At 43.7% G+C, this 26,430-nt stretch overlaps 4 protein-coding genes across 9 annotated transcripts; 2 read left to right on the forward strand and 2 right to left on the reverse strand.

The window, feature by feature from the left end:
• Nucleotides 1-322: 322 nt before the first annotated feature.
• get4 (guided entry of tail-anchored proteins factor 4) lies at nucleotides 323-4,339 on the forward strand. Of its 2 annotated transcripts, none has more exons than XM_052072137.1 (9): nucleotides 323-532; nucleotides 1,351-1,429; nucleotides 1,615-1,696; nucleotides 1,781-1,930; nucleotides 2,038-2,176; nucleotides 2,263-2,403; nucleotides 2,490-2,565; nucleotides 2,752-2,824; nucleotides 2,900-4,339. In XM_052072137.1, exons 1-9 carry the CDS (start codon nucleotides 393-395, stop codon nucleotides 2,986-2,988), a joined length of 969 nt encoding a protein of 322 aa, XP_051928097.1. In that variant the 5' UTR covers nucleotides 323-392; the 3' UTR covers nucleotides 2,989-4,339. The 2 variants fall into 2 exon arrangements, with proteins under 2 accessions (XP_051928097.1, XP_051928098.1); XM_052072138.1 differs by having other exon boundaries at nucleotides 381-532; nucleotides 1,593-1,696.
• Nucleotides 3,561-12,131, reverse strand: vps35l (VPS35 endosomal protein sorting factor like). 2 transcript variants are annotated; one of them, XM_052072133.1, is made up of 30 exons: nucleotides 12,009-12,131; nucleotides 11,289-11,388; nucleotides 10,957-11,127; nucleotides 10,688-10,795; nucleotides 10,579-10,603; nucleotides 10,418-10,497; nucleotides 10,090-10,218; nucleotides 9,899-9,983; nucleotides 9,755-9,811; nucleotides 9,534-9,630; nucleotides 9,387-9,434; nucleotides 9,199-9,292; nucleotides 8,864-9,064; nucleotides 8,597-8,643; nucleotides 8,409-8,520; nucleotides 8,211-8,327; nucleotides 8,071-8,124; nucleotides 7,919-7,999; nucleotides 7,781-7,843; nucleotides 7,461-7,546; nucleotides 7,319-7,399; nucleotides 7,181-7,244; nucleotides 6,821-6,919; nucleotides 6,636-6,713; nucleotides 6,422-6,536; nucleotides 6,139-6,278; nucleotides 5,761-5,926; nucleotides 5,542-5,660; nucleotides 5,279-5,428; nucleotides 3,561-5,027 (listed from the first exon to the last, which is right to left on the reverse strand). In XM_052072133.1, exons 1-30 carry the CDS (start codon nucleotides 12,023-12,025, stop codon nucleotides 4,929-4,931), a joined length of 2,883 nt encoding a protein of 960 aa, XP_051928093.1. In that variant the 5' UTR covers nucleotides 12,026-12,131; the 3' UTR covers nucleotides 3,561-4,928. The 2 variants fall into 2 exon arrangements, with proteins under 2 accessions (XP_051928093.1, XP_051928092.1); XM_052072132.1 differs by having other exon boundaries at nucleotides 5,279-5,431.
• Nucleotides 12,132-12,218: 87 nt separating this feature from the next.
• Nucleotides 12,219-17,285, forward strand: zdhhc16b (zinc finger DHHC-type palmitoyltransferase 16b). Of its 3 annotated transcripts, none has more exons than XM_052072135.1 (10): nucleotides 12,219-12,573; nucleotides 13,783-14,105; nucleotides 14,201-14,395; nucleotides 14,490-14,578; nucleotides 14,847-14,875; nucleotides 14,950-15,083; nucleotides 15,205-15,290; nucleotides 15,378-15,501; nucleotides 15,624-15,694; nucleotides 16,203-17,285. In XM_052072135.1, exons 2-10 carry the CDS (start codon nucleotides 13,836-13,838, stop codon nucleotides 16,303-16,305), a joined length of 1,101 nt encoding a protein of 366 aa, XP_051928095.1. In that variant the 5' UTR covers nucleotides 12,219-12,573; nucleotides 13,783-13,835; the 3' UTR covers nucleotides 16,306-17,285. The 3 variants fall into 3 exon arrangements, with proteins under 3 accessions (XP_051928095.1, XP_051928096.1, XP_051928094.1); XM_052072136.1 differs by having other exon boundaries at nucleotides 13,787-14,105; XM_052072134.1 differs by having other exon boundaries at nucleotides 12,219-14,105.
• On the reverse strand, nucleotides 17,241-26,036 carry mms19 (MMS19 homolog, cytosolic iron-sulfur assembly component). 2 transcript variants are annotated; one of them, XM_052072131.1, is made up of 31 exons: nucleotides 25,879-26,036; nucleotides 25,416-25,464; nucleotides 25,149-25,249; nucleotides 24,734-24,819; nucleotides 24,538-24,612; nucleotides 24,347-24,416; nucleotides 24,128-24,256; nucleotides 23,945-24,006; nucleotides 23,384-23,470; nucleotides 23,209-23,283; nucleotides 23,053-23,130; nucleotides 22,801-22,939; nucleotides 22,549-22,703; nucleotides 22,376-22,454; nucleotides 22,014-22,139; nucleotides 21,835-21,916; nucleotides 21,659-21,756; nucleotides 21,419-21,571; nucleotides 20,974-21,129; nucleotides 20,767-20,866; nucleotides 20,448-20,553; nucleotides 20,244-20,315; nucleotides 20,048-20,174; nucleotides 19,876-19,982; nucleotides 19,651-19,707; nucleotides 19,384-19,570; nucleotides 19,031-19,113; nucleotides 18,787-18,951; nucleotides 18,629-18,688; nucleotides 18,184-18,284; nucleotides 17,241-17,988 (listed from the first exon to the last, which is right to left on the reverse strand). In XM_052072131.1, the coding sequence occupies exons 1-31, from the start codon at nucleotides 25,964-25,966 to the stop codon at nucleotides 17,958-17,960; spliced, it is 3,084 nt and encodes a 1,027-aa protein (XP_051928091.1). In that variant the 5' UTR covers nucleotides 25,967-26,036; the 3' UTR covers nucleotides 17,241-17,957. The 2 variants fall into 2 exon arrangements, with proteins under 2 accessions (XP_051928091.1, XP_051928089.1); XM_052072129.1 differs by having other exon boundaries at nucleotides 20,244-20,318.
• Between the last annotated feature and the right edge of the window lie 394 nt (nucleotides 26,037-26,430).

Below are 26,430 nucleotides of genomic sequence, written 5' to 3' on the forward strand. Positions count from 1 at the left end.
TCAGGGCGGCAAACAACGGCCCAGTGATGCTTTAAAATACAAATGACGAAATTTACGACTATTCTTTTTTTGCAAAACAAGCCGTCTTTCGGCTAATTTGCTTTGACTTCTGCACACTTGTTTGTCCGTTTATTGAACACACAAAAGTACATTTTTCAAGATGGGGATTCTAATGTGTATGAGGATATCAAATGCACTTTACTGCGATAGTGACGCCATACCATCGTTTTCGTGTGATATCGTCGGTGATTATTGTACAAAAAGTATTCCTGTTTTGCCGGTAAATATTACGGCAAGTGAAAAGGGTCAATATTACTTAAGCTTCTTCCGGTTTCTGCTGTCAACAGTGAGCTCCTCAGTGAAGTCAGCAGCACCGCTGCGGAGCTACGACGATGTCAGAGCAGGAGTCCCTGAGGTGCTCCAGTGGCAGAAACCGCGGCGGCGTTCAGAGGGTCGAAGGCAAACTGCGAGCCAGCGTAGAAAAGGGGGATTACTATGAAGCACACCAGATGTATAGGACGTTATTTTTTAGGTAAGATTTCACTATCAGGTTCTACTTTGCAGTTGGTGACTCCTCGAGGCCTGCTATGTTCCAGATCTCTCTGTTGTAAAACATGCTTGTATAATTCCCGAATCTGATTGGGGAAATATCATTACGGTCCCGCCCATCCAGTTGGTCCGGCCGTTTGTTTGGACAACGGAACTGTCAATTAACTACGGTCTGAAAATGCACTGCTAGCGAAGTGCTTACTAGTAGCGTCGCTCCGTGGATAAGAAAGAAACAATGGAAGTTTCAATGTGGACTGACTACACAAGACAGCAATATCATAAACGACGATGTGTTATGAGTTTAAAAATGCTATTTGTTGAGATCATTAGCGCGTTTAAAGCAATTTGCGGTTACTCTCCAGATGTGCTAGTAGCTAGCTCGGTAGCCGTCTGGAGTGTGTTACCTTGCATAACATTCTCCAACATTTTACATTGAACATGTCATAATTTTGTGTATACAGTATGCAGACACAACTGAAATATAGTTGCAGTTTGTTGATGGTTTACACACAATTCCATCTGCTAAACCGATAGACAAGTACCCACCATCTCCGTTATGGTTCAGTTTTTGTAACAAACAGTTTTACTGCCATTGCAAGATTCATAGCCATTCCTGGAAATCCAAACTCACACCAAATTGCTTAGGGAAGAAGAGATTCCCAACTACCACCCTGCTCCTTTTCCTTATGAAAGTGCATTATTGGCAACCATTCTTGTGGGCCACAAGGAGAGCACAGGCATGGGCTAATCTTGAGCTTGTTGTACAGACTGTTCGTGCCCTACATATTTGCCTGTCAACAGGTACATGTCACAGGCAAAACACAGTGAAGCCAGGGAGCTGATGTACAATGGCGCCCTACTCTTCTTCAGCTATAATCAGGTAAATACAAACCAAGATGGACTTTTTTTTTATTGGTGTCACTTTTTAAAAAGTTTGGTTTGCAACCCTTACCTGAGTAGGTGCATTGTACTTTCTGCAGTTGAGTAAGTGGGCCTTGGCCACTATTATATGAAAATGTGGCATTTTACCGATGACAGTTTAGTTTGCTGTGCTTCCCTCTGCAGCAAAACAGTGCAGCAGATCTGTCCATGCTGGTGCTTGAGGTGCTGGAGAAGTCAGAGGGCAAAGTGGAAGGGGATATTTTAGGTGAGTGTTGAATTTACCCAACAAATGGAGACATTCTGTCCCGTACCTTCGGTTGTCGTTGACGCTCTCGCGCTTGGCGAGCAGAAAGCCTGGCCAAGCTGTTCAGCCACATGGATCAAAACTCTCCTGAAAGAGTAGCCTTCGTGTCCAGAGCCTTGAAATGGTCCACGGGAGGTTCCAGCAAATTGGGGAACCCAAAGCTACACCAGCTATTGGCTGTCACCCTGTGGAAAGGTATATCAGCCATAATGAATTCAAATGGGGGGAAAAAAACTTGTCTAAAGCAACCAGCCATGTCTCCAAAACAAATATCAACTGAAATCTTTTACATTTTTTTCTAGAGCAAAACTATAGCGAATCTCGTTACCACTTCCTGCATTCCTCTGACGGGGAGGGCTGTGCGCAGATGCTGGTGGAGTATTCGTCCTCCCGAGGTTTCCGCAGCGAGGTCGACATGTTTGTGGCCCAGGCAGTCCTCCAGTAAGTATGCGTCCATAAAACAGTGTAGTGTAGTTGAAAAGTCATCTGCGCATTGAAATTGTTGACCATACTTTTCAATTTGACAGGTTCCTCTGCCTAAAGAACAAAAACAGCGCTTCCGTGGTGTTCAGCACATACACAGAGAAACATCCTTCCATAGAGAGGGGTCCTCCATTTGTGCAGCCCCTTCTTAACTTTATTTGGTTTTTGCTGCTGGCAGTGGATGGGTGAGAAAACGCATATATTAAAAAATAACTATTGTCTCAAAAATGGCATGTCATTGCTTCATTATTTTCCTTTTCTGTCTATTTAGGGGTAAATTAACAGTTTTCACGGTGTTATGTGAGCAATATCAACCTTCCCTCAAGAGGGATCCCATGTATAATGAGGTGAGTACGCCACATGTGTTTGGTAGCATTTTGTGAAGCTGTCGGCAAATAAGTGAGGTTTTGTAGCAAATAACGGAATGTGCATTCTCCCAAAAATCTGCAAATAGGTGAATTACAACATCTGTGAGGCTTTACCTTACCTCATAGTGTTTCTTGTGTGTTTGTCTCCTCTCTGGACATCTCCAGTACCTTGACAGAATAGGGCAACTTTTCTTCGGCGTTCCCCCCAAACAATCTCCGTCGTATGGTGGCCTACTCGGTAAGTGAGCCGAAGACCCCAAGACTGTGCCTCGTCTTTGAGAAAATGACTTCACGAAATTGCCGTCCGTTGTAGGAAACTTGCTGAACAGCCTGATGGGAGCGGGTGAGGACGACGGCGTCGAGGAGGCCCAGGAGGACAGCAACCCCATCGAGCTGGATTGAGTCAACAGCTGAGGGAGCGAAGAGCAAAAGAGGACACATCCTCGAAAATACACACACGCGCACACACACACACAAGAATGGGGAAGACCATGCCACCCCCACCATTAGTTGGCAAGGCGAGGCAGCAATTCTTACACTTGCTCCAAGGGATGGGTACCTTTCACAATTGAAGTGGTTTGGTACCAGCTATCGATAGTTGCACTCAACGTTCGCAATTTTGATGGTGATAAGTGTTAATTTATTTCAGAATAAAATCTCAAATGTTCCAATTGTCACTGTATAAGCTTTGACAAATAAGAAAACAACATAACTTTTAAAACAAATGAGACATTTTCGGTACCCATCCGTACTTCCTACCCTTGAATGAATTCAGCCATCCAGTCTGAAAATGTACTGGACTGCATCCAGCTGCAGTAATATATATATTTAATCATTACTTTGGGCTGCGTTCTGAGTTTTGGTTTTGAGGCATTCTTTGACAGCATTGTTGACATGATGTTCCCTACCTCCAGTGTTGCTTTCTTACATTGTCACCATGAGGTGCCAATCTATTCCCGTTATCAGCATTTCCCCCCCACCCTTAATTCAGATGTCTGAGTAGTTATTGTAGTCAAGAGCACTTCTCATTTTCTCATCTGACCGTTTGTCCATCAGCCGAAGGCAAAGCTTTAACATTGTGTGCCTCCAATCTCTGTTGCTTTTGGGCTGTTGGTTTCCACCTGCAGGAGGAATTAGTTATCTTGAAACGTTGCTAAATTTTTTTCCGGCACTTTGAGAGAAACGGGGCAGCCGGGAAGGGGGGCGGGGTGAGATTCTCTGTTGGGGAATTGCTTTTCCCCCCTTTATTATTCATGTCAGACATGGATCACAATTTAGGATGAGGGTTAACATTTTTTTTGTTTAATTGGGCACTTGTACACAATTTTTGTATGCATATTAGTGCTCATTAAAAGTTCCACCACGGCTACCGAATCTAGAATTGCTTGAAAATATTTTGTGGGGTGGTAGGAAAGATTGTTACCCTCAACCCCCTCCCCTGCAGTGGTCACTGTTTTGCATTGGAGGCAAAATAAAAATGAACAACTTAAATGAACACAGTTTCCTAAGAGACTTCTGAGAGTTGTTGGTTGTCACACAGCTACCGTATTATCATAAAGACAATTGTGTTCAACATTTTCCTGAGTTTGAAACATGTCAAAGCGTGCTTTTTTTTTTTTGCAAACCTGACATAAGTCACTGCTGTTTGATTTTTTTTCTCCTTTGAAAACAAGAGGGGCATTTGCCTTTTCCACCATACACTAACTGATTCAATAAACTAACATTGAGAGGATTGAGACTGACGTGAAACAAATGTTGTCCTGTCCATTTTCTTTATTGTAGCAGAATGAAAATCAGGATTGATGTTACGAGACAAATTCAGCAACTACATGGTTCTCTTCATAAGGATTAGCTGAGAAATGATCAGTGCCATAAATAAAATGGAGGATTATGATAAATATATTATTATATGAATGGCACTGTGTGATAATACAACCAGCCTGGTGCAACGTGAGTCAACACAGCTGGTGGCTACTCTTGCATGTGTTACATTTTAAATGGTGCTGACAGGATTGACCAACAGCTCTGAGGGCACACTTGGTTAGCAACACTTGTTAATGTTTGAAAAATTGTCACAATCCTGAAATTGGCTGGTGAGCAGTGCAAGCTATACCTAATTTTTTGTCCAAAGTCAGGCCGCTTGGGCTCCAGCTCATCCCAAGACCTTATCAAGGACAAGCTCTATCGAAAATGGAAAGCTGTAAACAAGTATGATCATAATTTGTATCAAAACTAACCAACCATCCATCTTGCATTTCATTAAAGCATTTCTTAGTGCTTTTCATCATGTAGTGGGTCTTTTTTTTTTTTTTTTTTACACAAATACTTGTTGATGCTGGCGCTCAAGTCCGGGACTGCAGCGCGAGCCTCTGGACCATATCTGACAGGTGAGACATGTCGGCCTGCTTTGCCTGATGTTTCATGTACTCCAGCGTCCGAACCTAGACACAATTGGAGTGGGCATATCCATCATTTGAATTGTAGATATTGTGTGGATTGATTGTTTATTATGTTTTGAAGCCATTGGGAAGCGACTTCAGCAATTGGTTATCATATTTCTTTTCAAAAATGATTACAAATCTTAATGCGTGTACTGAGCTTTAGACTGTCCAGCGGGTTATGCGGACAAGTTTGGCGTTTACATTTTGAAATTGAATCTAAAAATGTAACCCATTTCGTGTGCGCAACTCACAGAAATGCGTGTCTCACAGTATCCGTGTTTGTGGCTGAGGTTCCACAGGTTGATGGCCAGCTGGCTCAGCTTGTTGTTCCTCAGGTCTCCGTGGGCGAGCAGGACGCAGAAGAGAGAGAAGGCTAGAGTGCTTTGGCGGCGTGTGCTCTGCTGCTACCCAAAAAACACAAAACTTTTGGGGCAATCCTTTTCTAAAACATGACAACAAGCCCTGTCCTTGCATGTCGGGAGAAGCTCATAACACAATTTGCGCTTGGTCTCACCTCCTCTCGACCGAGAGACTTCAGGTGGTCGAGGATCTGTCCGATCAGGGTCTCGCACATCTTGTTAATTTCCGACAGGAACTTTGGGTCCCCCCCGTAAAGAGTCTCATTGGAGTCCACTGAAATGTTGAGGGAAAATAACAAGCGCGCTTAGAAGTTTGCGATGATTCAAAGATGAAGCTGTAACGAGTTGGTTGAATAGTGTGTGTCTGTGTTTACTTTTTGGAATCGTGTACAGGTATGTTTCCTGGCTCATGGCAGCCAGCAGGGGGATGGCACAGGCGTACGCGCGCACTTTGGCATCACTGTTGTCCTCCCAAGTGTAATCCTGCACCATGTTGAGCACGCCGCGGACTAAGTAGAGCACACCATACTCTGGGTGATCCTATGAGCATGAGAATTTGGAGGAAATTAAATTCCAGTCTATAAAATGAACTCATTGAATTGACACCATTGCGCTGAAATCAACAAACAACATTTTACACTGTACCAAGCCAATGCCAAAAGGTAAACAAAGCTGCACTGCCAACAGTGTTAACCTATGAATATTTTACAGTGTGGTGCAAGAAAAATGCATTCTTTAAAAGGTATTATTACCGGGACAACTAGAAGCGTAGCCAGGAAGTTGTTGATGAAGTCGAGCAGGAAACTCTCCGAAGAGCGAAGCTTCCCTTCCACACTGATGGAGCGCGGAACCTCCGGAAGAATACTGACTGCTGCCTTTAAGAAAGCGTCCGCTGCAGGCCAAGACCGAAGTGGAAAGTCAGCAATGTAACTCGAAGTAAGATTTTACGGGAGAATGAGAACACAAACTAAACAACGATTGAGCTTCAGTGTGTAACACAAATGTTGACTTTCTAGAATAAGGGACGCTGCTCACCCTGCGATAAACACTGGTTGCCCAACGCAACCTGACCAGACAGCAGATAAAGGTGAAGACGACTAAAGATGCTGCCCAGGGACGGGATGGTGATAAAACTGTAGGCAGCACACGCCTGGACGACGGTGAAGAGGAAACAATCCATCAGCTGGCATGAATGGGGTACCACTGGTCTTTCTGGGACAAAAACACATAGGATGTCAAGCAAACTCACCCGGACAAATGCTGCTGTTTTGCGGGAATGATTGCCTCTCATCACCCTCCTGGTCTCCATCGCCAACTGATTCACCGTCTGAATATGACAATACAAATGAATGACTGTGTGTGTGTGTGTTTTGACACACATACACAGTTGTAAATTGTGAAGAAAAAAGAAAATCAAGTCAGATTCATACGGACGTGAATGAGGTGCACCAGTACTGGCTCCAGGTTACAGAATGTGGCTCTGGCCTCCACGCAGAAACTCAATTGCTGCTCAAAGTCACGACCGAAGGAAACCTGGACACCAGGACAAACAGTTGGAAGGAGAGACAAAACAGTGACCTCCAAAAAGTCTTGAACAGCTGTGAAATCACAGAGCGGGGTGGGCAATAATTTCAAGATACACTCAAGAAATAAATGGAAAAATCCTTGAACGAAAATCTACCCATTGTAACAAGTCAGGTTGACAAAACTGTAAACGTGAGGTTGCACACAAATAATTACCAATGAAACACGAACCTTGGCAAAAGTAAGGAATTACAAACAAGAATAGCTCACCACACGCATGAAGCCAATGATCAGCACGGACAAAGATCTTTTTTCATCCTCCAGTGTGAGAGCGCTGCAGAATGTCATAGACACAATCTGAATCACTTCCTGAATATACGAAACAATCGGTGATATGTTTTGCCTCACTTGACTGAGTCATGCATGGTCTTGCAAATGTGCATCACGGCGTTGAGGATGACGGGGTCTCTGGTTGGCTCCAGCTGGTGTCTGCGAGTGAACCAGACAGTAAATGCAAGAAATCACCAACTACACTCTTCACAGCTCTTACTTGATGAAGACATCCATGATGGACCTGCACACTTCCACCCTGACACCGTCCTTCTGGAACATGTCCAGAAATGGCAAGAAACGTTCCTGGAGGACAAATATCGAACGTGATGACACTGTTGCATATCGAGATGTTCAGCCCCAAGTCCAAACTAATTCCTTGCTTGCTGTTCATGTTTGCAATGTTGTTCTCGAGTACGATTTTGAACCCTCGTATGTCGCTAAACGAAAATATTCAGTGTGCTGCTCTGCTGCGAACCAAATCTCACTAATAAGCATTGAATTAACACTCTGTCTGTGCCTTGCTGCTGCTGAACTCACCATGGAGAAAAGGACTGAGAAGTCGTGGAAGTGGGCGAGGATCTTCCTGATCACGGACTGTAGCTAAGTGCAGAATCAAAGATGGAGTCACTGGAGAGCAAGTGATAAGAGGAATCTGAGCTGTTGAAGAGTACGAACCTGAGCATATGCATCCTCAAAAGCCCGGTCGGGCGTCATGTGTTTGATGATGTCTGCTAGAACGGTGTTCACCTCCCGTTTCTTAAGAGTAAACACAAATAGAAATGTTTTTTTGAGAGTTCTTTTTCTTCCGAACGGGACCCTTGGCTTACTGTGAAATTTCGGCAGGTGAATTCCACCCAGATTTCAGCACAGTTGACATAATCCTGTGTGGCAGAAAAAAATGAATCTGTCAAACTTGCTATTTCTCATCATGGCTTTCAGCACACGTGAGAACGCAGCATCACGTTACCCGAGGACTGCGGACTTTGGTGATGACCTTCCAGGCTTCGTTGAGGATGGTCAGCCTCTCTGATTCTGGAGGGTCGGCGCAAGCCAGACAGCGACCCAGTGATCCGAATAACAAATGCTAAAGAGGAGATGACAAGATAAGACATCTCTTTTGCGATATTCTCCATAAAAAGAGGTCATTTTATGTTTTCATGCTCACCTTGGGGAACCCGGCCTCGTCGCAGTCTTTGATCATACCGATAAAATCCATGGCTCTGGTGGCGACAAACTCGGGCCTAAATGCCCTCATGACTGAATTCAACAGCAGGGCACTGTGGGGCATTCGATTCATCATAATAAGACAAGAATGTAACAAACCAGACCATGCAGATTGTCCATAATACGCACTTGTTACCCAGCTTCTTACACCTCTCCATCATTTCTGTTAGAAGAGTCTGGAATGGAAACGCACAGGTTTAAAATAATTACCTTGGAAGCAACAATAGAATGAGCCGATGAAGCCAATGAGTGTGTGCTAATTTTGCTCCACTCCTTTAGCGAGATAAAATCAACATATTACAAAACGGCTCGAAAATACAAGGCAGTGCATTTGTAAGCCACTGCAAAGTAAAGATCCACAGATTTCTTTTCAACTCGCCGAGTCTCAGTCCACACCTCTGGTGCTCTGTAAGCACTACACTGCAGGATCCAGTTGATCGCGGGTGAATAGAGAGTCAGGTACTCGGGCATCTCCACCCTCTGCGTGAGCAGCTGGCTGCGAACGCTCTCCCCGCTGATCTGACGGAAGGTTCCGAGCAGGTCGAAGAAGTTGCGCTTCAGGCTGTCTTTCAAGCTGGGGGCGACCTCCATGCCAACCTAGGCAGAAAAAGCGCAATGAGTGTTGATATTATCCTTGCTGAAGGCACTGTCAGAATGAACAGTGCGTTGTATGTGATGTTGATGGCATCTGTGTGAATGTTTGGAAAGATCGGGAAAAGCTGTCAAATTACCCTGCAGAGGTAAGCTCGGGTGTAAACAGCCACCAAAGGGTCTCCAATCCCTCTGATCATGGCGGTCAGTCGTGGGAGAGTCTCCTGAATACCGCTGTAGGGGGTGGAAGAGTTACTCCATGTGGCATTGCTCTGAATCAAATCGAAGCAGCTCACAAATGGCCGTACGGGATCCAAAGACTACTCACGATTTGTTCAGGAAGCGACTGCACTTCAGGATAGAGGCTTCGACGTATCTGCTCACAGACTTTATTAAGGAGGAAAATTCCTGAAGGAAATAATAGTATATCACAGTAATCACATTTTTTTGGGTGGGGGGGGTGGCTTGGGGATACAGTCTGGGTAAGAGTTCTCTAATGGAGGCGATCTTGAAGAACCAGTTGAGGCACGTTTCCTTGGCTGTGTCGTTGACATCGTCGACCGTAAAGGAGTCTGACAAAAAAATAAAAATAAAAAAAAGCAGTTTTGTAAATCCTATTCTGAACCCAGTTGTACAATATGTATCACAGTAATCAGTTAGCAAATCAGCAGTAACCAGTGGATGTGGAATCCATACCCGGTAAAGGTCTTGGGTCTGTACACATGCTCCAAATTCTGTCATACACAAGCTGGCCTACACACACAAAAAAAAGGAGGGTGAGTAAAAGAATCACAAAGAGCAAATTAATTGTACCAAACGATAAAAAGATTCACTACATACCAAATGTGTCGAGTATGTCAGTGATGAGAACAAACTTGCTGGGGTAAAATTGGATTACGGAGGTGTCGGAGAGAAGCTTGGAGCACTTGGACACAGGTCAGCAGGAATAACCAAAGTCATTCTCGGGATCTATTCATTTCAACTTTATCCCAATTGAACTTTCCATCAGTGACATATGAACTAGGATGTACCTGGATTACAATCTTCAGGGCTTTGACTTTCTGGTCCGAGGCCCAGGCCTCTTTCAGGGACTGGTTCAGCTCTTCGATGCGGTGAGCATATTCCTGCTGGGAGAGATTGAGCAGCTCTCTCTGGGAACCCTGCATGCACACAAGTACACACAAATGCCGCTTTTCATCATTTAAGAAGACACTGAAGGGGAGATATTATGGGAATTTTTAATTTAAGTGTACTGTATTGCGTATATTGATCCTCATTGGATAATACCTACCATTCATATGATCAATGCAATTTACTTCACTCATATGAAATACATTAATTTGTGATACAAGCAATTACCTCTTCTAGATCATCCAGTTCCTCCAGACGAGTGCGGACCTTTTCCGAGACAGCAGAAGATCCCGGATTCTGGGAATTTCCTGCAAGGTCAGCCAGCACACAAAGGGAAAATAAATAAATCATCATCGTTGTCAGTCAATAAAATACAAACTCTTTCTTACCCATCTCAGAGCCCATGCATAGATTCTAAAAAAGAAACAAACAGAAAATTAAGTAAGATGGTTGAAACAATAAAATGTATTCCCGCGAAGCGCTCAGCGGCCAACTCACGATTGAAAGTTTTTCAGTGGTGGTGAACCTTGCCAGGATTTCGCCTCTCTTTATGGACCAGGGCTCAAAATCTGCACCCACTGGCTCATCCTCCTTCTTCCTCGCATCCTACAAGCACAAAACCTCAGCTTAGTACGATTCGCAAATAAACGCAACCCTTGTCCTCATTCATATAAACAATCATCATTCACAATCAATTCAATCCATGATATTGTTTTGAGTGTCTGTCAAAGAAGCAATCAGTGGGGTAGCGTAATAGTGCAACTGACCCCGGCGAAGGGGACATGCAACGTAGATGGAGTCTCAGCTGCAAACATGGAGAGCGGATCTGTTCCATCCAACATGCAGCTGAGGGGGTCCGGCGCCGCTAAAGAAGAGGAGGACGAAGAGGAGGAGGTGCTGCCCTTGCGAGTTCCACGGCGAGCTTTGGTGTCTGTCACCTAAGGGCGGGTTAACAGAGAGGGGACAATTTATTGATTTACTCTAAGTCCATTATAAAAATCAAACGTGGCGCTGAGGCAAAAAAAGTTTGCACATCTGCTCAACACTCTGTTCCACTCTCAATCCAACTGGTCAGCCAGATGAGAAGCAGGCATCTTACCAAAATAGGTTTGAGGGGATGAGAGTCCGAAAATTCAAGTGACGTTGCCTCCAGACGGGCACTTTTCAGCTCAGCATCGTAGTTGCGCCACCGGGAACGCCTGAATGAGTGTAAAGTTAGAAATATTAACCATGAGTACATACTGTATATGTACATTGTACTCATGTAATCGAACAATATGTCACACAGGAAGTTTGTTTTTTTAAACCGGTATTTGGAGATGCAGAAGAGGCACGAAATAAATGGGCCACTCTATTACGACATTAAATTAAAACATTTTGATGTGGGTACATCTGAAGGGGTGCAAAGGACAGCATCGCCTCATTGCATCACATCACATGGAAACTTATTTTTAAAATATAAAAATGCGTTGGCAATAGTGGGTTTGGTGAATTTGCCTGTCCCAATTATTTATTTTGGGCATTTGTATTTTACTTCAACAATTTTCTATAGGTTTTATTTCCTACAACAACAATAATGAGAAACGCCTGACGGATAAATTCGAAGACAAGAAAACCACACATCCCACAACAGAATAACCACAATAACTCCCACGACATGATCTTGCTTGTGCAGGAAATGCTGACGTCCTATTTCCATTTAAAATAGCCTAATAACTGGCACAGAAACGCAACGTCACCTTGACAATACCAACAAAGAGTTTAAATTGTGGCATAAGTACAATATTTACATTTTTAGGTAAAAAAAGAAGGATCTTACCACATCACGGCGGCCATTTTCAGTGATCACATGACACACTCTACTTCCTTGTTCCGGCCAATGTCGTGCTTTCAGAAAAAGCGTGGAATATTTAATATACGCAATATTTTTATAGATACAACACATTTATTTATTACGTGTATTGTATTAGCAAAAACTTGAATTGGTTTTATCGTTCAATCGAGCTAAACTTCATTTCCCATTACACGGCGATCACCAGGCACCGTTGAAGCAACCGTAAAGAAAGATGTATTACCATGTTCAAACTTTACGCTCTCTGTTATTGAGAACAGCGAAGAATAAGCTATGAACAGAAACTTAAACAGAAAACTCCAACAACAGCTACATATCTTTTTAAAATGATATCAATTTTAAAACTGTACCGTGATTAAACTGGATATACAGTATTGCAGGTTCCCTTGTTGAGTGGCACGTCTTTCTGAAAAGACGATCTTGGAAGCTGTTTGGTACTGATGTAAAAATTGACGTTTGAGGATCCTCCAAACATGACGTGACCATAAGTCTTGTCACTTGCTCCAAATGTCCACACAGTTCACCTGATCAGGTAACGTATGTCAACATTTACAACATTTGTGTTGTTTAATACGTAAAAACGGATTTAGACAAAGTGATTTAGTGTGTTGTGTGTTGACAGCTAGCATTTGGCTAACACTCCAGCCATAGCAGGTTATTACATACGAGAGCAAATGGTTCATCTTAATTAGGGGGGAAAAATATTCATTTGGTCAGAAAATAAGAGGTAATTTTGATTTCTAGTTTGATATAACTTGTGGTTAAGGTGACTAAATATGAAAGCTGGGGCATGTATCCAATCATCACAATAGAAACACTAACTGTATTTATTTTGTTTGAAATCAATCTATTCCAATTGTCATTCGTGTTTACTGGGCAATAATTAAACAATATAATAGTTCTTGTCGGTAATGAAACAAACACTGACATAGAAACAGGAGTTCAGAACATTCAGTGATTCAGATTCTCCTTGCCCATTAAAAATCAATTTGTATCAGTTATTCCCAGGACGACACGTTGCGACAGTATGTAGAACATCTGCCTCACAGTCGAGAGATTTGCATGTTCTCCCTGCGCAAGCACAGTTTAGGCCACAGTTTACATGCAACCCAAATGAGTTCATGTCACGTCCACATCCAAAATGAAACACGAGTAGACAGATATGTGCAAAGTGAAATCTGATATACGACAATTAATGTTTATGTCACCCCTGACATTTCATATGCTTGACTTTTCATACTTGTGTACAGAAGTAACAAATTCCTTAGTAAAACTTTATTAACAATCATATTTTCATGAAAGTGTAGGGTCTTCAAGGAGCAGCATATACAGATTTCCACTTTCTTTGGTCTCGTATAATTAATTGTGTCCTCCTCAGGAACAAAAAAGTTGTATCTATGTAATCAATATGACGTGCCCAGGATCAGGTGGTCCCTTTGTTCATTCTTAAGACATTCACTCTCTTTTGTGTTTCCGTCTTATTAGGTTACCACTTTCCATCCCGACACTAATTTTGTCCCTGTGAATTATTAAATTTATTACTTTGGGTGGAGGACCTCATTCTCCTTGACTGGTAGGTGGCAGGTAGTAGTGTGCTTTCCCAGATCCAGGATCCTTATTTGTCTTTCTGCATCTCCCATGGAAGAGTCACTTGTCGTCCAGCTTCGCTATGAGGAGCTTCTTTTTTACGCAGCCTGTGTTTCTAACTGTTGCTGCGTCTGTTTGTGTGTGTGTCTGGGAGGCAGGGTGTGTGGACGAGGGGGAGGAAGACGAGGAGGGAGCGGCGGTGGTGGTATGCGAGTGGGCAGCAGCTGGAGGTGGCATCTCTCCCGGGCCATGCGACTAGCACTGGGATGGTGCCGACTGTGCCGTTCAAAGACAGGGGGCCGAGGCGGGGGTGGCCAGCCGCGGCCAAGCGTCGGGCTTGGAGAGTTGTGGAGCTACAGCAAGCTACTGCTCAAGTCTCTTTACTTCAACAGCCTCAGCAACTCGGACACAGTGCTCGACTGCGCGTTCGAACCTGTGTACTGGATCGTGGACAATGTGACTCGTTGGTTTGGAGTGGTGAGTACACGATAAAATTAAGATCAAGTCAAACTACTCAAAATTGCTGCGTGCTGAAGTCTCATGTGACACCCCTGACATCTTTCATTTCCCAGGCATTTGTCACTCTAGTCATCCTTCTGACGACCTCGGTGGTGGTCATCGTCTATCTGTACGTCCTACCCACAATCATCGGCACCTACGCCGTGCCTTGGAGTGTCTGGCACCTGTGCTGCGGCCACTGGCTCCTGGTCATGGTGGTCTTCCATTACTATAAGGCCACCACCACCTCCCCTGGACACCCGCCCAAGGTACCCTGGTGCTCCTCTTTCTTTCACAAAAATATAACGGTAGGACCAGTTTTTCCTAAAGATTTTGACTTGTTATGATGTTGACTTCTTTTAGGACAACATCCACATTCCCTCTGTGTCCATATGTAAGAAATGCATCAATCCAAAACCGGCGAGGACACACCACTGCAGCATCTGCAACACGTAAGCTCTACGTGCTATTATTTTCACGACGGTGATGTCAGTGAGATACTTTTGATTTTAAACACTTTAAGAGGTATTCAAGTTTGATTGTTCTCCTGGACAATCTTTGCCATTATTCAAAATGGCTGCTGTGAAATAGCGTCTAGCTCGACTTTAGACATCAATTGGAGGATATCTGCTGGCATGCATGAGTTCGAACATACCTTTCCAACTTCTGTCGCGTCATAATGTCAGCTCTTCAGTAATGTTGCCTCTGCTTGAATTCCAGCTGTATCTTGAAGATGGACCATCACTGTCGTATCCTTGCAACAAGCATCTGTGTCTCTACTTTGTTCTATATTCATGTGTTGAACTGAACACCCCCCCCCAAGCTTGGCTCAACAACTGCGTGGGCCATTTCAACCACCGCTACTTCTTCTCCTTCTGCCTCTACATGACTCTGGGCTGCATTTACTGCAGCGTCAGCTGCAGAGACATGTTCCTGGAGGCCTACGGTGCTGTCGAGGTGAAGAATGTGATGATTGCCGCATATCATTGGAGATTTGCCATGCAGATAAAACAAATGGTGGTATGATGATGAGTAAATATGAGCCAGTAAATATCCAATAAATTCACATGTCCTTCAGAGTTACTATCAGACCCCTCCCCCACCGTACACGTCCAAAGAAAGGACTGCCCACAAGAGCATCATCTTTCTTTGGGTGCTGACCAGGTGACTGCACTTTACACCCCTCGTCCCCCATGCCTGCCATACAAACAGAGACGTCATGATGGTCCGTGACCGCCTGCTTCCCCGCAGCTCCGTGGCGGTCGCCTTGGGAGGGCTGACCCTGTGGCACGCAGCGCTCATCTGCCGAGGGGAGACCAGCGTGGAGCGCCACATCAACCGCAAAGAGAGCAAAAGACTAAAGGAACAGGGCAAGGTACAGAGAAGCGGTGGGTGGGGCTGGACGTTTATGGAAAAAAAATGATTATTTTGGGGATTGATATTGAAATCGCTCTTAATAAAATGATCACTGATATAAAATGTATGATTGGCTTTCAGGTGTTCAAAAATCCATATCATCACGGAAAGATGGACAATTGGAAGCGGCTGCTTGGTGTGGAGACCCGCAAGTAATTCACATAGATGCATATTCTAATTCAAAAATCTGCAAGTAATTCACATAGATGCCACAAATGACTTTTTCTAAATGAAGGTCCTCAACTCACTTCAACCGTTCTGTGGCACCAGGATGCCACCAGATGGAGCCAAAAGATAGGTTCCCCCAGAAATTCTGCCAATGCCAAACCATGAATAAATTTGGTTTCACTATAAAGATACCGTATGACAAATTGTAATCGTTGTGTTCCACATTAACAACCATCCATTTTCCACACAACTTGGAGTGGCAGGTCAGCCTGAGCCCATCCTAGCTGATTATCGGCAACCAGTATCCAGTATATTTACTTTTCTTCAAGCACTGCGATATATTATTGATCCCAAATTTGCAAAGGTAATATTTTTGTGACATCTCATGTCTGGAATTGTTTTCGATTGTTAATGTGTGGCTTCCTGAGGGTCCTCTCTATTTCAGCCAACTTCTCCATAATGTATCGGATATGTATCCATTTTGTTTTCCAGTCAGTGGTTCACGCGTGTTCTCCTGCCCTCGAGTCATCTTCCCACAGGCGACGGCATCATGTGGGACTGCACCTTCTCCAGGAGAGACCCCATGGCCATCTGAGCCATCTACACCTTAAGCGCCATCACCTCGTCTGGGCAAATAATGAGCTGCATGTTGATTTTGGACCACCTTTGTGCCTAATGCAGCCAGCCTTCCAAAGTTAACTCTGAGACAAACGTGGTTTCTTATTTCTGCATTTCACTTTCACAATCAGCCAGCATACATATATACATATATTTTTTTTTTTTTTGAATGGAACCTTCAAGCATAGGTCATCTTATTACTTACGTTTTGCTCATGAATTATCTGTTGTGAGAAGGGCAATCTATACTCAGTGGACACAATATTAGGAACACCTGGAGACCATGAATTGGTCGCAAGCCAATCTCACTGGCACATTTTTGGGATGTGAGATGAAGTTGCAGTACCCTGAGAAAAATGCAAGTAGAGAGAGTGTGAAAACCTCACTGAAGGACCTCAGCCCAGATTTGAACCTATGGCCTCTCTGTGAGGCAAACTGCTACCCACTCAGACACCACCAATACTGAATATCCAATTAATTTGTTTTAGGCCATATTGCGTTTTCCAGGTGTCCCCAATGATGCGGCCACTGAGTCTCTATCAAGTAGGTATTGAGAAATGTCACTGTTCATCTACTGAGAACGTTTGCACACGTGGCACTTTAGAGTGGGGCGACAGGACATAATGATTTTCTCAACAACAGCTAATTGCAGTTATTTTGACAATGTACGTGGAAACAATGGTCTGTGTGTGTTGTGATGCTGATCTCACCTTTATTCGAAAAGTTGTGGTGCCAAATTCGCAGGGGGGGGGGGGCAACATAGCATGATGTCTCGTTTCAACCAATTATCAAGACTGTGAATTGCTGTTCTGATACTGACTTTTTTTTCCCCAGCGCAGCATATGTTTGCCACGGAAACGAGATAAGTGACTGAGCGATCTGCCCACCAAAAAAAAAAAAAAAAAAGCTGTGCTCAATTAAATCACTGTCCTTTTAATAAAACATGACATCCGTCTGCCTTTTGATTTTGTGACTAAAAAGGACACCATGCTTTACATTATTTTAATTCATTTATTAAGCATTTTAAATTAATTCCATTGGATTGACAACAAATAATTATATGGTATCGCTGCGAGTTCTACAGGTGAAGGTGGACAATGTTTAAACACGACAGACTGTAAAAATACATCAAGTCGCAAAGCAATAAGGTACACTAAGGCTATTAAAACGGGAGTCAGTTCATTTGGGTAGGTTCATGTGGTTTTGTATGTTATATGGCTCATATTTAATAATATCTACTGCATTCACGTTTATTCCCGAGAGCCATGCTTTTCAAACGTAGTCCTTTTGGGGTGTAGACAATCCCTAAATTATCTTAAAAGTAGAATGATTAAGTCATACCTTAAGGCCTTGTTCACTTGACACAGACGCTCGACTGCATTACATTCTTCAGAGGACACACATTGAACAAAAACTGTGTGTTGCATGTATAAATAAATGTTAAATGATGATGTTGCAGAGGTCGGCCCAGATGTCTCAATTGTGCGTTTCTCAAATGTTTATGAAAACATGAGGAGTCATGACTACATTTCAGTCGGAAAAAAAAAAAAAAAGATCCGTAATGAAGTGCATGTGAATGTGGGACTCCATCTGTCTTTTGCCGTAGAATGTGTTTGGTTGAAAATAAAAATCACCTTCCTCCAGGACTTCCCAAAAGGAACCTTAGAGAACGAGGGACATGAGATGTTATGAGGCAACTGCTCAAAAAGAACAGGAACATTCCTGTATTTCGACATAGCCTCATTGATCGCCATGGAAAGTCTTCAACTTTGAAAATTCCTCAAACCAAACTAAAGCTAACAAGAAGTGACTTGTAAAGTGTAAATGGACAAAATGGTGTTGAGTGACAATCTTACCACTCTCCCCGCGCCTGAACCGCCTCTCTCCTCACCAGCCTCTTCTTGTCGTCCAGAGGTCTAGCCAAGGCCCGCAGCACTCGGGCCCGAAATGGCAACACCTACGAGTTAAAAGTGACGCGTAGACTTTTACTGTGACATCATGTTTGGACAGCTGCTAGTCTCAGACGATGTATAGGAAGAAATACAGAAATCAACTGCCTGCGGCCATTACCATTGCCTCCATGATGGAAAACAAAGCTCAATGGGAGAAGTGTAATTATTGTACACATTCTGATGCATTTAGAATATTGCAGTATCATTTTGCTTTGACACCATATTGTGGCAATGACAAACATCTTGAAGGAAAGGCGTCAACTTGTAACTGGTGAATCATCATTATATGTGGCAGGGCTCAGTTCTTATCCCAAAGTGAATCAGACAAAATGCAGCATAAATTCTTCACCTCATGCTCAGGGAAGCGGGAAAGGGCGTGGATGCAGCGCAGCGATGCGATCTTGACATTCTGCAAGACAGCGGACATTTAAACAAACCTGGCTCATGTGCGTAAACGACCGGCTTAATTAACGCTTAAAAACTCCCGGGGCGGGGGGTCTCGCTAACCATGTTGGGAGCGGATGTGAGGGGCAGCAGTCTGACGACCAAAGCCTCCAGCTGTTGGATGAGTGCCGCCGGTGGGTCGGCAATGACGGGCTCCAGACAGGACAGAGTGGACAGCTGGACGCTCTGGTCTGGATACGTCAGGGCCTCAAGCAACAGCGACAACAGCTGAATACGCACATAAAAAGTATTTTAAAATCACAAACTTCATGAATTTATTATTATTATTTTTTAAATCTTAACTCACCGCTGGTAGTTCAGTAACTTGAACCTGTTTGAGTAGTTTGTTGACTATGTTGGACAGAGCCTTCAGGTAGTTTGGTTTCTTCTCTGGAGGAGAAATACACAAATCAGAAAGAGAAAAATATTTAAGAGCAGCACAGTTGATAGTGGTTAGCAGACAAGCCATAGAAATGATGTTTTGTGTTTGAATGGTCAAGTCCATAACTGCTAATGAAAGTAGCGGTAATTCCAATGTAATAAACCCTTTCAGAGACAGCGGTTACTACAGTGGATAGCTTACCGGGTTATCATTATTTGTGCATGAAATGGTTAGTACATAAATGAACAAAAATATGACCAATGTATCAACAGGTCCACCTTGGGGCGCCGCGTTGAAACCTTGCACCAGCTTGGCCGAGTTCTCGCTGAAGAAGCGTTGGCGGTACATGATGCGCACGTCTGCGTGACAAGCGCGGCTCAGGACGTCCGCCGAATCACTCATCAGCAGCGAGAAGCCGTCGGCCACCACGGGGCCCAGATCGGCATCATCAAGCAGCGAGAAGAGCTTAGGTGACATGAGAAAATACAGTTGGTTGGATATACACTGCAGGTCCAAGTAACCGATTCTGCGAAAATGATTTTCACCTTGTCAGTTAGTGCTGCGCATGTTGGGTGATAGCGAAGAAGCAGAGCCTTGGCAACCTGGAGACACGAGCAACTTTGGTCAAATTTTCAGCTGACAATATGACACTATCAACTCAAATGTTCCCGTTGAAATGTCAATAACTGTCCCAGGCACCCACCAAAACAATTGTCGTTTTTAATGAAGGAAAATAGTTAAGGAGTTCACCTTAGTGTAGAGTGACTTACCCATAGCATTAGCGTGAATGCCTGCATGCGGACAATCGAAGCCGCCGAGTTCAACTCACTCAAAATTCTGGGCATTGCCTTTTGAAGTAGACCGTCAAGAAAGTCACCTAAAGAGAAGATATTTTTTTTGAACTTCAACATGGGTCCAAAAACAGAAAAATAATTAACAAACCCGCGGGGATCTTGTTGAGCAGGCCGGCAAAACACTTGGCGGCGGAAGTGTATGACATCACGTGGCTGCACGTGCAACTCATCTCTTCCAGCTCTGAAAGCAGGCGCTCCATTTGGGGCACCGCCGCCTAAAAAAACAAAGACAATTTTTTGAACAGAAAGTTCAAAACAAGACTGTTGCTGATTTGCGGACTCACAGTGCGAGGTAGCGAACACACACATCCCATCAGCAGGCAAACCATCCGAGATTGCCTCCAAGAGTTCCCGTGCTGCTTCGGGGAAAAACAAACAGTGACACGAGGAGGTGTTATGAAGTCATCGAGTGACAGTGTAAAGGCCCTTCTACAATACACATTCGGATACTTTCCGCTATTACATTCCAATCAAAACCAGGTGCATACATTTGCAAGCAGCTTTATTTGCGAAGGGAAGGAGTTGCCGGGCAAAAAGGAGACGTCACCGTCCAGGAAGAGCGACACAAAACGCGCAGCTGTCTGGCCCGCCAGTCTAAAAATAACGAGACAAGAAGAGGAACCACAACAGGAAATATAAACCTTGTGAGCAACGTCCGACGGGAAATAAACATTGAGAGAAAACTCGGCAACTTGGATGACATCATAATGTACGACAAATCACAAAGCGGACAATGTTGCTTTGAAATAGAATTCAATGTGTGATGATCACTAACTGAGTGTAATTTGGCTTGTCAAACAGACTCACGTCGGTTGCAGCCTGGCGCAAGCTGTACTGATGACGCCGACCATGGTGGACAGAACCGCCTCCTCTGTCAGAGGACTGTGGTGAGCAGTTGAATTCTCGCCTAAAATGGCAACGCAATGTCAGAGACACAACATGAAATTCACCTTAAAAAAATAAAGTGTCACTTCGCCGCGACGCCCCATGGAAAATAATTATGGACTCATGCACCTTTAAGTGCGGCTTGCAGCGCTAACGAAAGCAGTCGCGGGATGATGATATCGTGGAAGCATCGTCCGGAGTCTTCTGTGTCTTCGACTCGCTCGGCTATTGTCTTTAAGCTGCTGCACGCCAACACCGCCTCCTCTGATGAGAATCCAAGTTCGCCTGAAACAAGACAGTCGAGGGGGGGTCCTCATTCCAACATGGTTCCAAAGTAAAACAACAAAAGCTGTGGAGTTGAAACCGCTTTCGGTTTGTTTGACATAAATAAGATGGCAAGCGCTATCTTGACGACATCAATAAACATTGGGATCCCTGAATAAAATTCCAGATATTTTAGAGTGACATTAGAGGATTTTTTTTTTCTTCAGAAATATTGTTTACATTCTAAAATGTACAAATTTAGCTGCAGTTCGAAGGGTCCATGTATCAGGAAAATGGATGAGGGGTTCACCGGAATGCGCTGCACCGAGGACTTCCAAGAGGACGGGCGTGCTCTCCTGAGCGACGCTGGGCTTGATGGAAACCGCAGCTAACACGGACAAACAGCGTTGACGCACGGCCGGTTGCGTGTGTTGCGCGGAATCTCCATCTTGTTGTATCGACTCTGAGAATGGGGAAACAAACGAAAATCACGAATAGCAAAAATCAGCGAGTATGACACTCTTCTATAAATGGTTATGGGGTGTCTTACCAGAAAAGATCACTTTCTTTATCCTCGGGATCATATTGGTGATGAAAACGGTCGGGTGCAGTTCTGCCAAGCCGCCAGCGCACGAGAACACGGCAAGACTTGATGGGAGGAGAACAGTTAACGTCATTCGTAAGTGGAGAGGAAAAAAAAAAAAGACAAGGGAAATGTGAGCTGACCTGATTTTGTCGTCTTCCTCTGACAGTACCAGACGAGTCAAATGATCGACCGCCAGCTCGATTTGAGAGTTTGATAACAAACCTAAAAAAAAGAAAATAATAAAAACTATTGGTTTGGGAGTGTGTACCCAAATCTGGTTGGGGAAAACGGTCCCATTTCAGACTTCACCGCATCTCACCTGCTTGTCGCGCGAGAGAGATGAGCACAGACATGGCTGTGACCTGCAGGCTGCCGTTGGTCTCTGACAGAGCTGCGAAGGTGACGCTGCACAAGGACGGACAGACGCCTGAAAGAACGAGCTCTTCTAAGGGACACACAAATACGGAGATTTAGATTTTTTTCAGGATTGTAAATCTCAGTTAAATGCCGTTTGTTTGGCTCAGTGGTCGATGTAGTGGAATTGAAGGCAGGTTACATTTTTGAAGACATTTTGAAAATGCCTCTCCGAAGTTTGGTAGAAAACAGTTTTTAAGTTTCAAATAAATGAAACAAAGTTGCTCATTATTTACAACCTCATGCCCTAAAAGTCCTCCCACTCACCGTTTTCTGACGACTCGCTGCTTTTTACAGACTGAACGAACCGCTGCATCACCTCCAATAACGTCCGTCGATGGGAACACTGCTCATACAAAAAAAAAAAAAAAAAACGCAAAAAGGCGATGTGACGTAAAGCAGCATCGACCAAACGGGACAAACCACGTCGGGGTACCTACCTGGTTTTTGCTGTTGTACTGCTCGATGATCGCTGGCATGACAGCTGCTAATATGATGTGACTCGCCCTGTTGGAAGCGCTGCAGCTAGCCTGGAGTAGCTTAGCGGCGGGCCAAACTAGCTTCAGGTCGGGCTCGCAGAGGTGATGCTTGCAGTCTGGAACAATGCCGCGCTCTCATTAAATAATGAATCAATAATATCAATTAATTTACCCAAGCTCTATGTCTTAATGCGAGAGAGTATAATAAATCACCGTTGAGAACCATCTCCAGGAAGATGCCGAGGGCATCTTCAGAATCTGAGCTTTGAACAGAGCGAGAAAGACAGGAAGTGATCGCGGTCAGAGCAGCGAGGCCCGCTGACTCGATCCTTTCACTCGAAGTTTGGAACACCTGTGGTGAAGATAAAAAAAAGGGGGGGGCAGGGGGGGGAATAAATGACAATAGTAAATATGTGGACAAGGCTTCCGAAAGAAACTTGATACTGTACATTGGAAATAACAGACCTCTCTGCGCAGTGATGCCCACAGTCCCTCAAGGAATCCTGCCAAGTCCTTGTGTTCATACCGTGCCACGCAAGCAGCCTAAAAAAAGAGAAAAGACTTCTCTCAACGACTTTAATGCTGTGACGATGCTCTTGGGAGACGAATGAGATTTCTCACCAGGGTCTGAAGAGAGTCCAGCTTTGCACTCTGAACGTCAGAGTCCAGCTTTTCAACGATTAGGGGCAACAGAAACTGGAAAAATAGTATAGATATATTTTTGTTCCGAAAAGGAGCCACAGTGGTGACTGAGCGCATGTAGCAAAATGTAGGTATGAATACAATATAGACAAACCTCAGCAAATTTTGGAGTTCCCGTGAGGACTTCCCTCAGTTCTTGTATCAGTTCCTCTCTGGTGATGCCGTGAGGGTCATTGGGGGGCTGAGAAACGTGGTGAGGGGTACAGAGGGAGGTTGACAAGAAGCAGCAGGCAATACATTGAAATATGTCTGCCCATCTTTCCAAAAGGCAGGATGTGGCTTTTGATAGAGTCCGGCTTATGTTTTTGAATACGACTTTACTGATTTGATTTTTATAAACTGGACGATGGAGTATGTGTACATAAAACCATGCACTGTAGTGGCCTTAACACAAATACACATGGTGCCGTAATTAAGGAAGGCAGGTCAACAGTCCATCCAACTATATTAATTTTACATAGAAAACAAACTATAAAATAGCGAGACAACAAAAGTCCAAAAACGAAACTTTCTCTCAACGGCGACAAAAAGGTGTGAACTCACTGGACCGGTCTCTTCTACAGATTTGTCAAGGTCGCTATTATGAGAACGTAACACCAATTGTGTCTGCTTTCATCAATTGCTCACCAAAGCAGCTGAATAAACAGGAACTTACCGGAGTAAAGTCAATGGGGAAATAGCAGGACGTCACCTCAAAAAGCTCCTCTGCAAATTTACCTGGAAAAAAAAAGAGGAAATTTACTTTGATGCTGAAGAGATGAACATTCTTGTTGCATCTAAAAATGTGCAAGACCCCCACCACCCAATGAAAAAAAAAAGGGTGAGTCACCGCTCTCACCTAGACTATAACCTCTGTGGATGATCCTCTTGGCAATTTGGAAGGCTAAGAGGAGGTTACGAGGATCCCGCTCCCCATCCATCGACTGGACAAAACCAAACACAAAGTCGGCTCCTAATGCCTTCAATTCTGTGGACAGAAATTAGGGAATTAAATGCATTCCACATTCTGAAAACGACTCTGAACTGTCAAATATATTATTATTATTATCATTATTACCAGCTTCTCTGGTGTCCATGACATTAATGAGCATCTTATAGACACACGCTCTGTCAGCCAGCAACAGCGACTGCGGAGAAATACACAAACCATAAGCAACTCATTTTTACAACAATTTTTGACCACACAAGCTGTTTGTTCACGATGGAAAATTGCGCAGTACTGAAATGGAGGGGAAAAAAAGACCTCACCTGAACATGAACATCCTGGAACAAGGATTTCAGTATGGAAACTGTTGCGCCGGGAGGCAATGCTGGGCATTGGATCTGGGAAGGAAAAAGAAAAAAAAAACATTGAATCGGTTAATATTGTGTTTTATTATTACCTGAACTAACCATATTAACTAGACCTTGGTAAACAATAAAAAGTAGTCCTGGCAAAGCTCACCAATGTCCCGAGTCCCTGTAAGACAGGTGGTGTGGTGACATAATGGTCTTTCAGCCGGTTCTCATAGAACGAGAGAAGAACTTCCACTGAGGAGACACGGATTACAGTTATTTTACACAATAACAGAACGGTATAAAGACGTTTGTTTTCAAATTAACACTATATATGTAGATACTGTAAGTGTAGGAATTGCAGAGCAAGTTGCGTGATGTTGGGAGATTGTCCCAGCAGTCACACAGGGCACATATTGAGATGAACAACCATGCACACTCACATTCACGCAGGTCAGGTAAGTGTATCTCCACACCCATTGAATTTCACATTCTTTTTATTAAGTGCAGTAGATGCTGGCCCTGTGTAAACGGAGAACCTCCAATACAGGAAAGTGAACCATTGACTGAATGAAGAGAAACACCTTCTTTCTGTGTGAGGTCTTCATAGCACTCCTGTAACACCTCAGAGAGCAGTTTGACTCCTCTGGCTCGAGTTTGAGGCTGAGTACTGGTCAGACTCGGTCTAAACAAAAACAAAACAAAAAAAAAACGCTTAAATAACTGTCGCAAAACAACTACAGTTCCATTGTGCTGCTCCAAAACGGCAGAATGAGAAGGAAAACATCCCAGTGCAATCAAACTGTCGTTCAAGGTCTGCTGTCTTGTTATTTGAAGTATCAACAGCTCACCCCAGTGCTTCCACCAGCTGCAGAACAGTAAACTCTCCATTTTTGAGACCTGAAAAGAAATATACGAAAGTATAAACACACAAAAAATGGTAAAGTACACAAATATTCCCAAATGATCGCCGATGATCACACATACACATTCGCTCGAAGCATGCTGGTCAAAAGTTCATTTCGTTGCAAGATGTTAGCAAGTAACGTTCCGTTAACATGTAAGCACGCTGCCTAACTACCACTTTTTTACAAGACTGATTGTCCATGACAGGAGGGTTAAATACATAAATATTACACATAACTTTAAAATCAAAAGTCAGATGGTGACAAAACATGTACTGCGATTCAATTACCAAACAGGATGTTGAAGCGCTAAGTTAGCTAGTTCACATGCATGCTGCTTTGCACGCACTTAAGGAAACGAAAGCAAAAGTATTCAACGGAGGGTCAAACTGAACAAGTATTCCTCCACCTGCGGCTGTATCTTTGGCTTTACTGTCTTGCAATCCCGAGACAAATTCCTCCACCAGTGACACCAGCACTGGACTTTCTTCAGCCATCGTGCCTCTTCACGCCACTGGTGCACGCATGCGCACAAGATCGAGTTGCGACATCGAAGTGTGGAAATCAGACTTTAAAATAATTTTAAAAAGGCACAACGTGTACAACTAACTACGTTTTACGTTTTAATCTAATTCCACGTATGGACAAGAATGTTGCAACTTCCCATGTTCTAATTGAAAACAACATTTATTATTATTATTTTGTGACGCCTTCAGTGACAAAAGACATTTATAGTTTCACCTTGACATGAGTGGCACTTGAATTAATATTCCCGTTTTTCAACAACAAAATTGATTATTAAAATATTTAACTATTTTTACGCCTATTACTGATAGTTGTGTTCACTTTAGAATTCAATATCAGCTGTTTTTAAATAGTTGCAGTTTATCCTAATTCGCGTGAAGTCACCATCACGTTAGCGAATGCGCATGCGCAAAAAAAGTTGGAATCGAGCTCCTCC

This window comes from Hippocampus zosterae, chromosome 7, assembly GCF_025434085.1.
Source record: "Hippocampus zosterae strain Florida chromosome 7, ASM2543408v3, whole genome shotgun sequence".
NCBI classification, from domain to species: Eukaryota; Metazoa; Chordata; class Actinopteri; order Syngnathiformes; family Syngnathidae; genus Hippocampus; species Hippocampus zosterae.

Excerpts from the sequence above, each read along its gene's own strand:
- get4 (XM_052072137.1), top strand. The coding sequence starts at position 393 with ATGTCAGAGCAGGAGTCCCTGAGGTGCTCCAGTGGCAGAAACCGCGGC. Across the intron at positions 1,430-1,614 it reads TCTTCTTCAGCTATAATCAG|CAAAACAGTGCAGCAGATCT; the intron begins GTAAATACAAAC and ends TTCCCTCTGCAG. Across the intron at positions 1,931-2,037 it reads GGCTGTCACCCTGTGGAAAG|AGCAAAACTATAGCGAATCT; the intron begins GTATATCAGCCA and ends ATTTTTTTCTAG.
- vps35l (XM_052072132.1), bottom strand. Across the intron at positions 9,984-10,089 it reads CCCTGAAGATTGTAATCCAG|TGCTCCAAGCTTCTCTCCGA; the intron begins GTACATCCTAGT and ends CCTGTGTCCAAG. Across the intron at positions 5,432-5,541 it reads AGTCTCTCGGTCGAGAGGAG|CAGCAGAGCACACGCCGCCA; the intron begins GTGAGACCAAGC and ends TTTTTTGGGTAG.
- mms19 (XM_052072129.1), bottom strand. The coding sequence starts at position 25,966 with ATGGCTGAAGAAAGTCCAGTGCTGGTGTCACTGGTGGAGGAATTTGTC. Across the intron at positions 24,613-24,733 it reads TACAGGGACTCGGGACATTG|ATCCAATGCCCAGCATTGCC; the intron begins GTGAGCTTTGCC and ends TTTCCTTCCCAG. Across the intron at positions 21,757-21,834 it reads GAGGAAGACGACAAAATCAG|TCTTGCCGTGTTCTCGTGCG; the intron begins GTCAGCTCACAT and ends CCTCCCATCAAG.
- zdhhc16b (XM_052072134.1), top strand. The coding sequence starts at position 13,680 with ATGGAAGAGTCACTTGTCGTCCAGCTTCGCTATGAGGAGCTTCTTTTT. Across the intron at positions 14,876-14,949 it reads GAAGATGGACCATCACTGTC|CTTGGCTCAACAACTGCGTG; the intron begins GTATCCTTGCAA and ends CCCCCCCCCAAG. Across the intron at positions 15,502-15,623 it reads GACTAAAGGAACAGGGCAAG|GTGTTCAAAAATCCATATCA; the intron begins GTACAGAGAAGC and ends ATTGGCTTTCAG.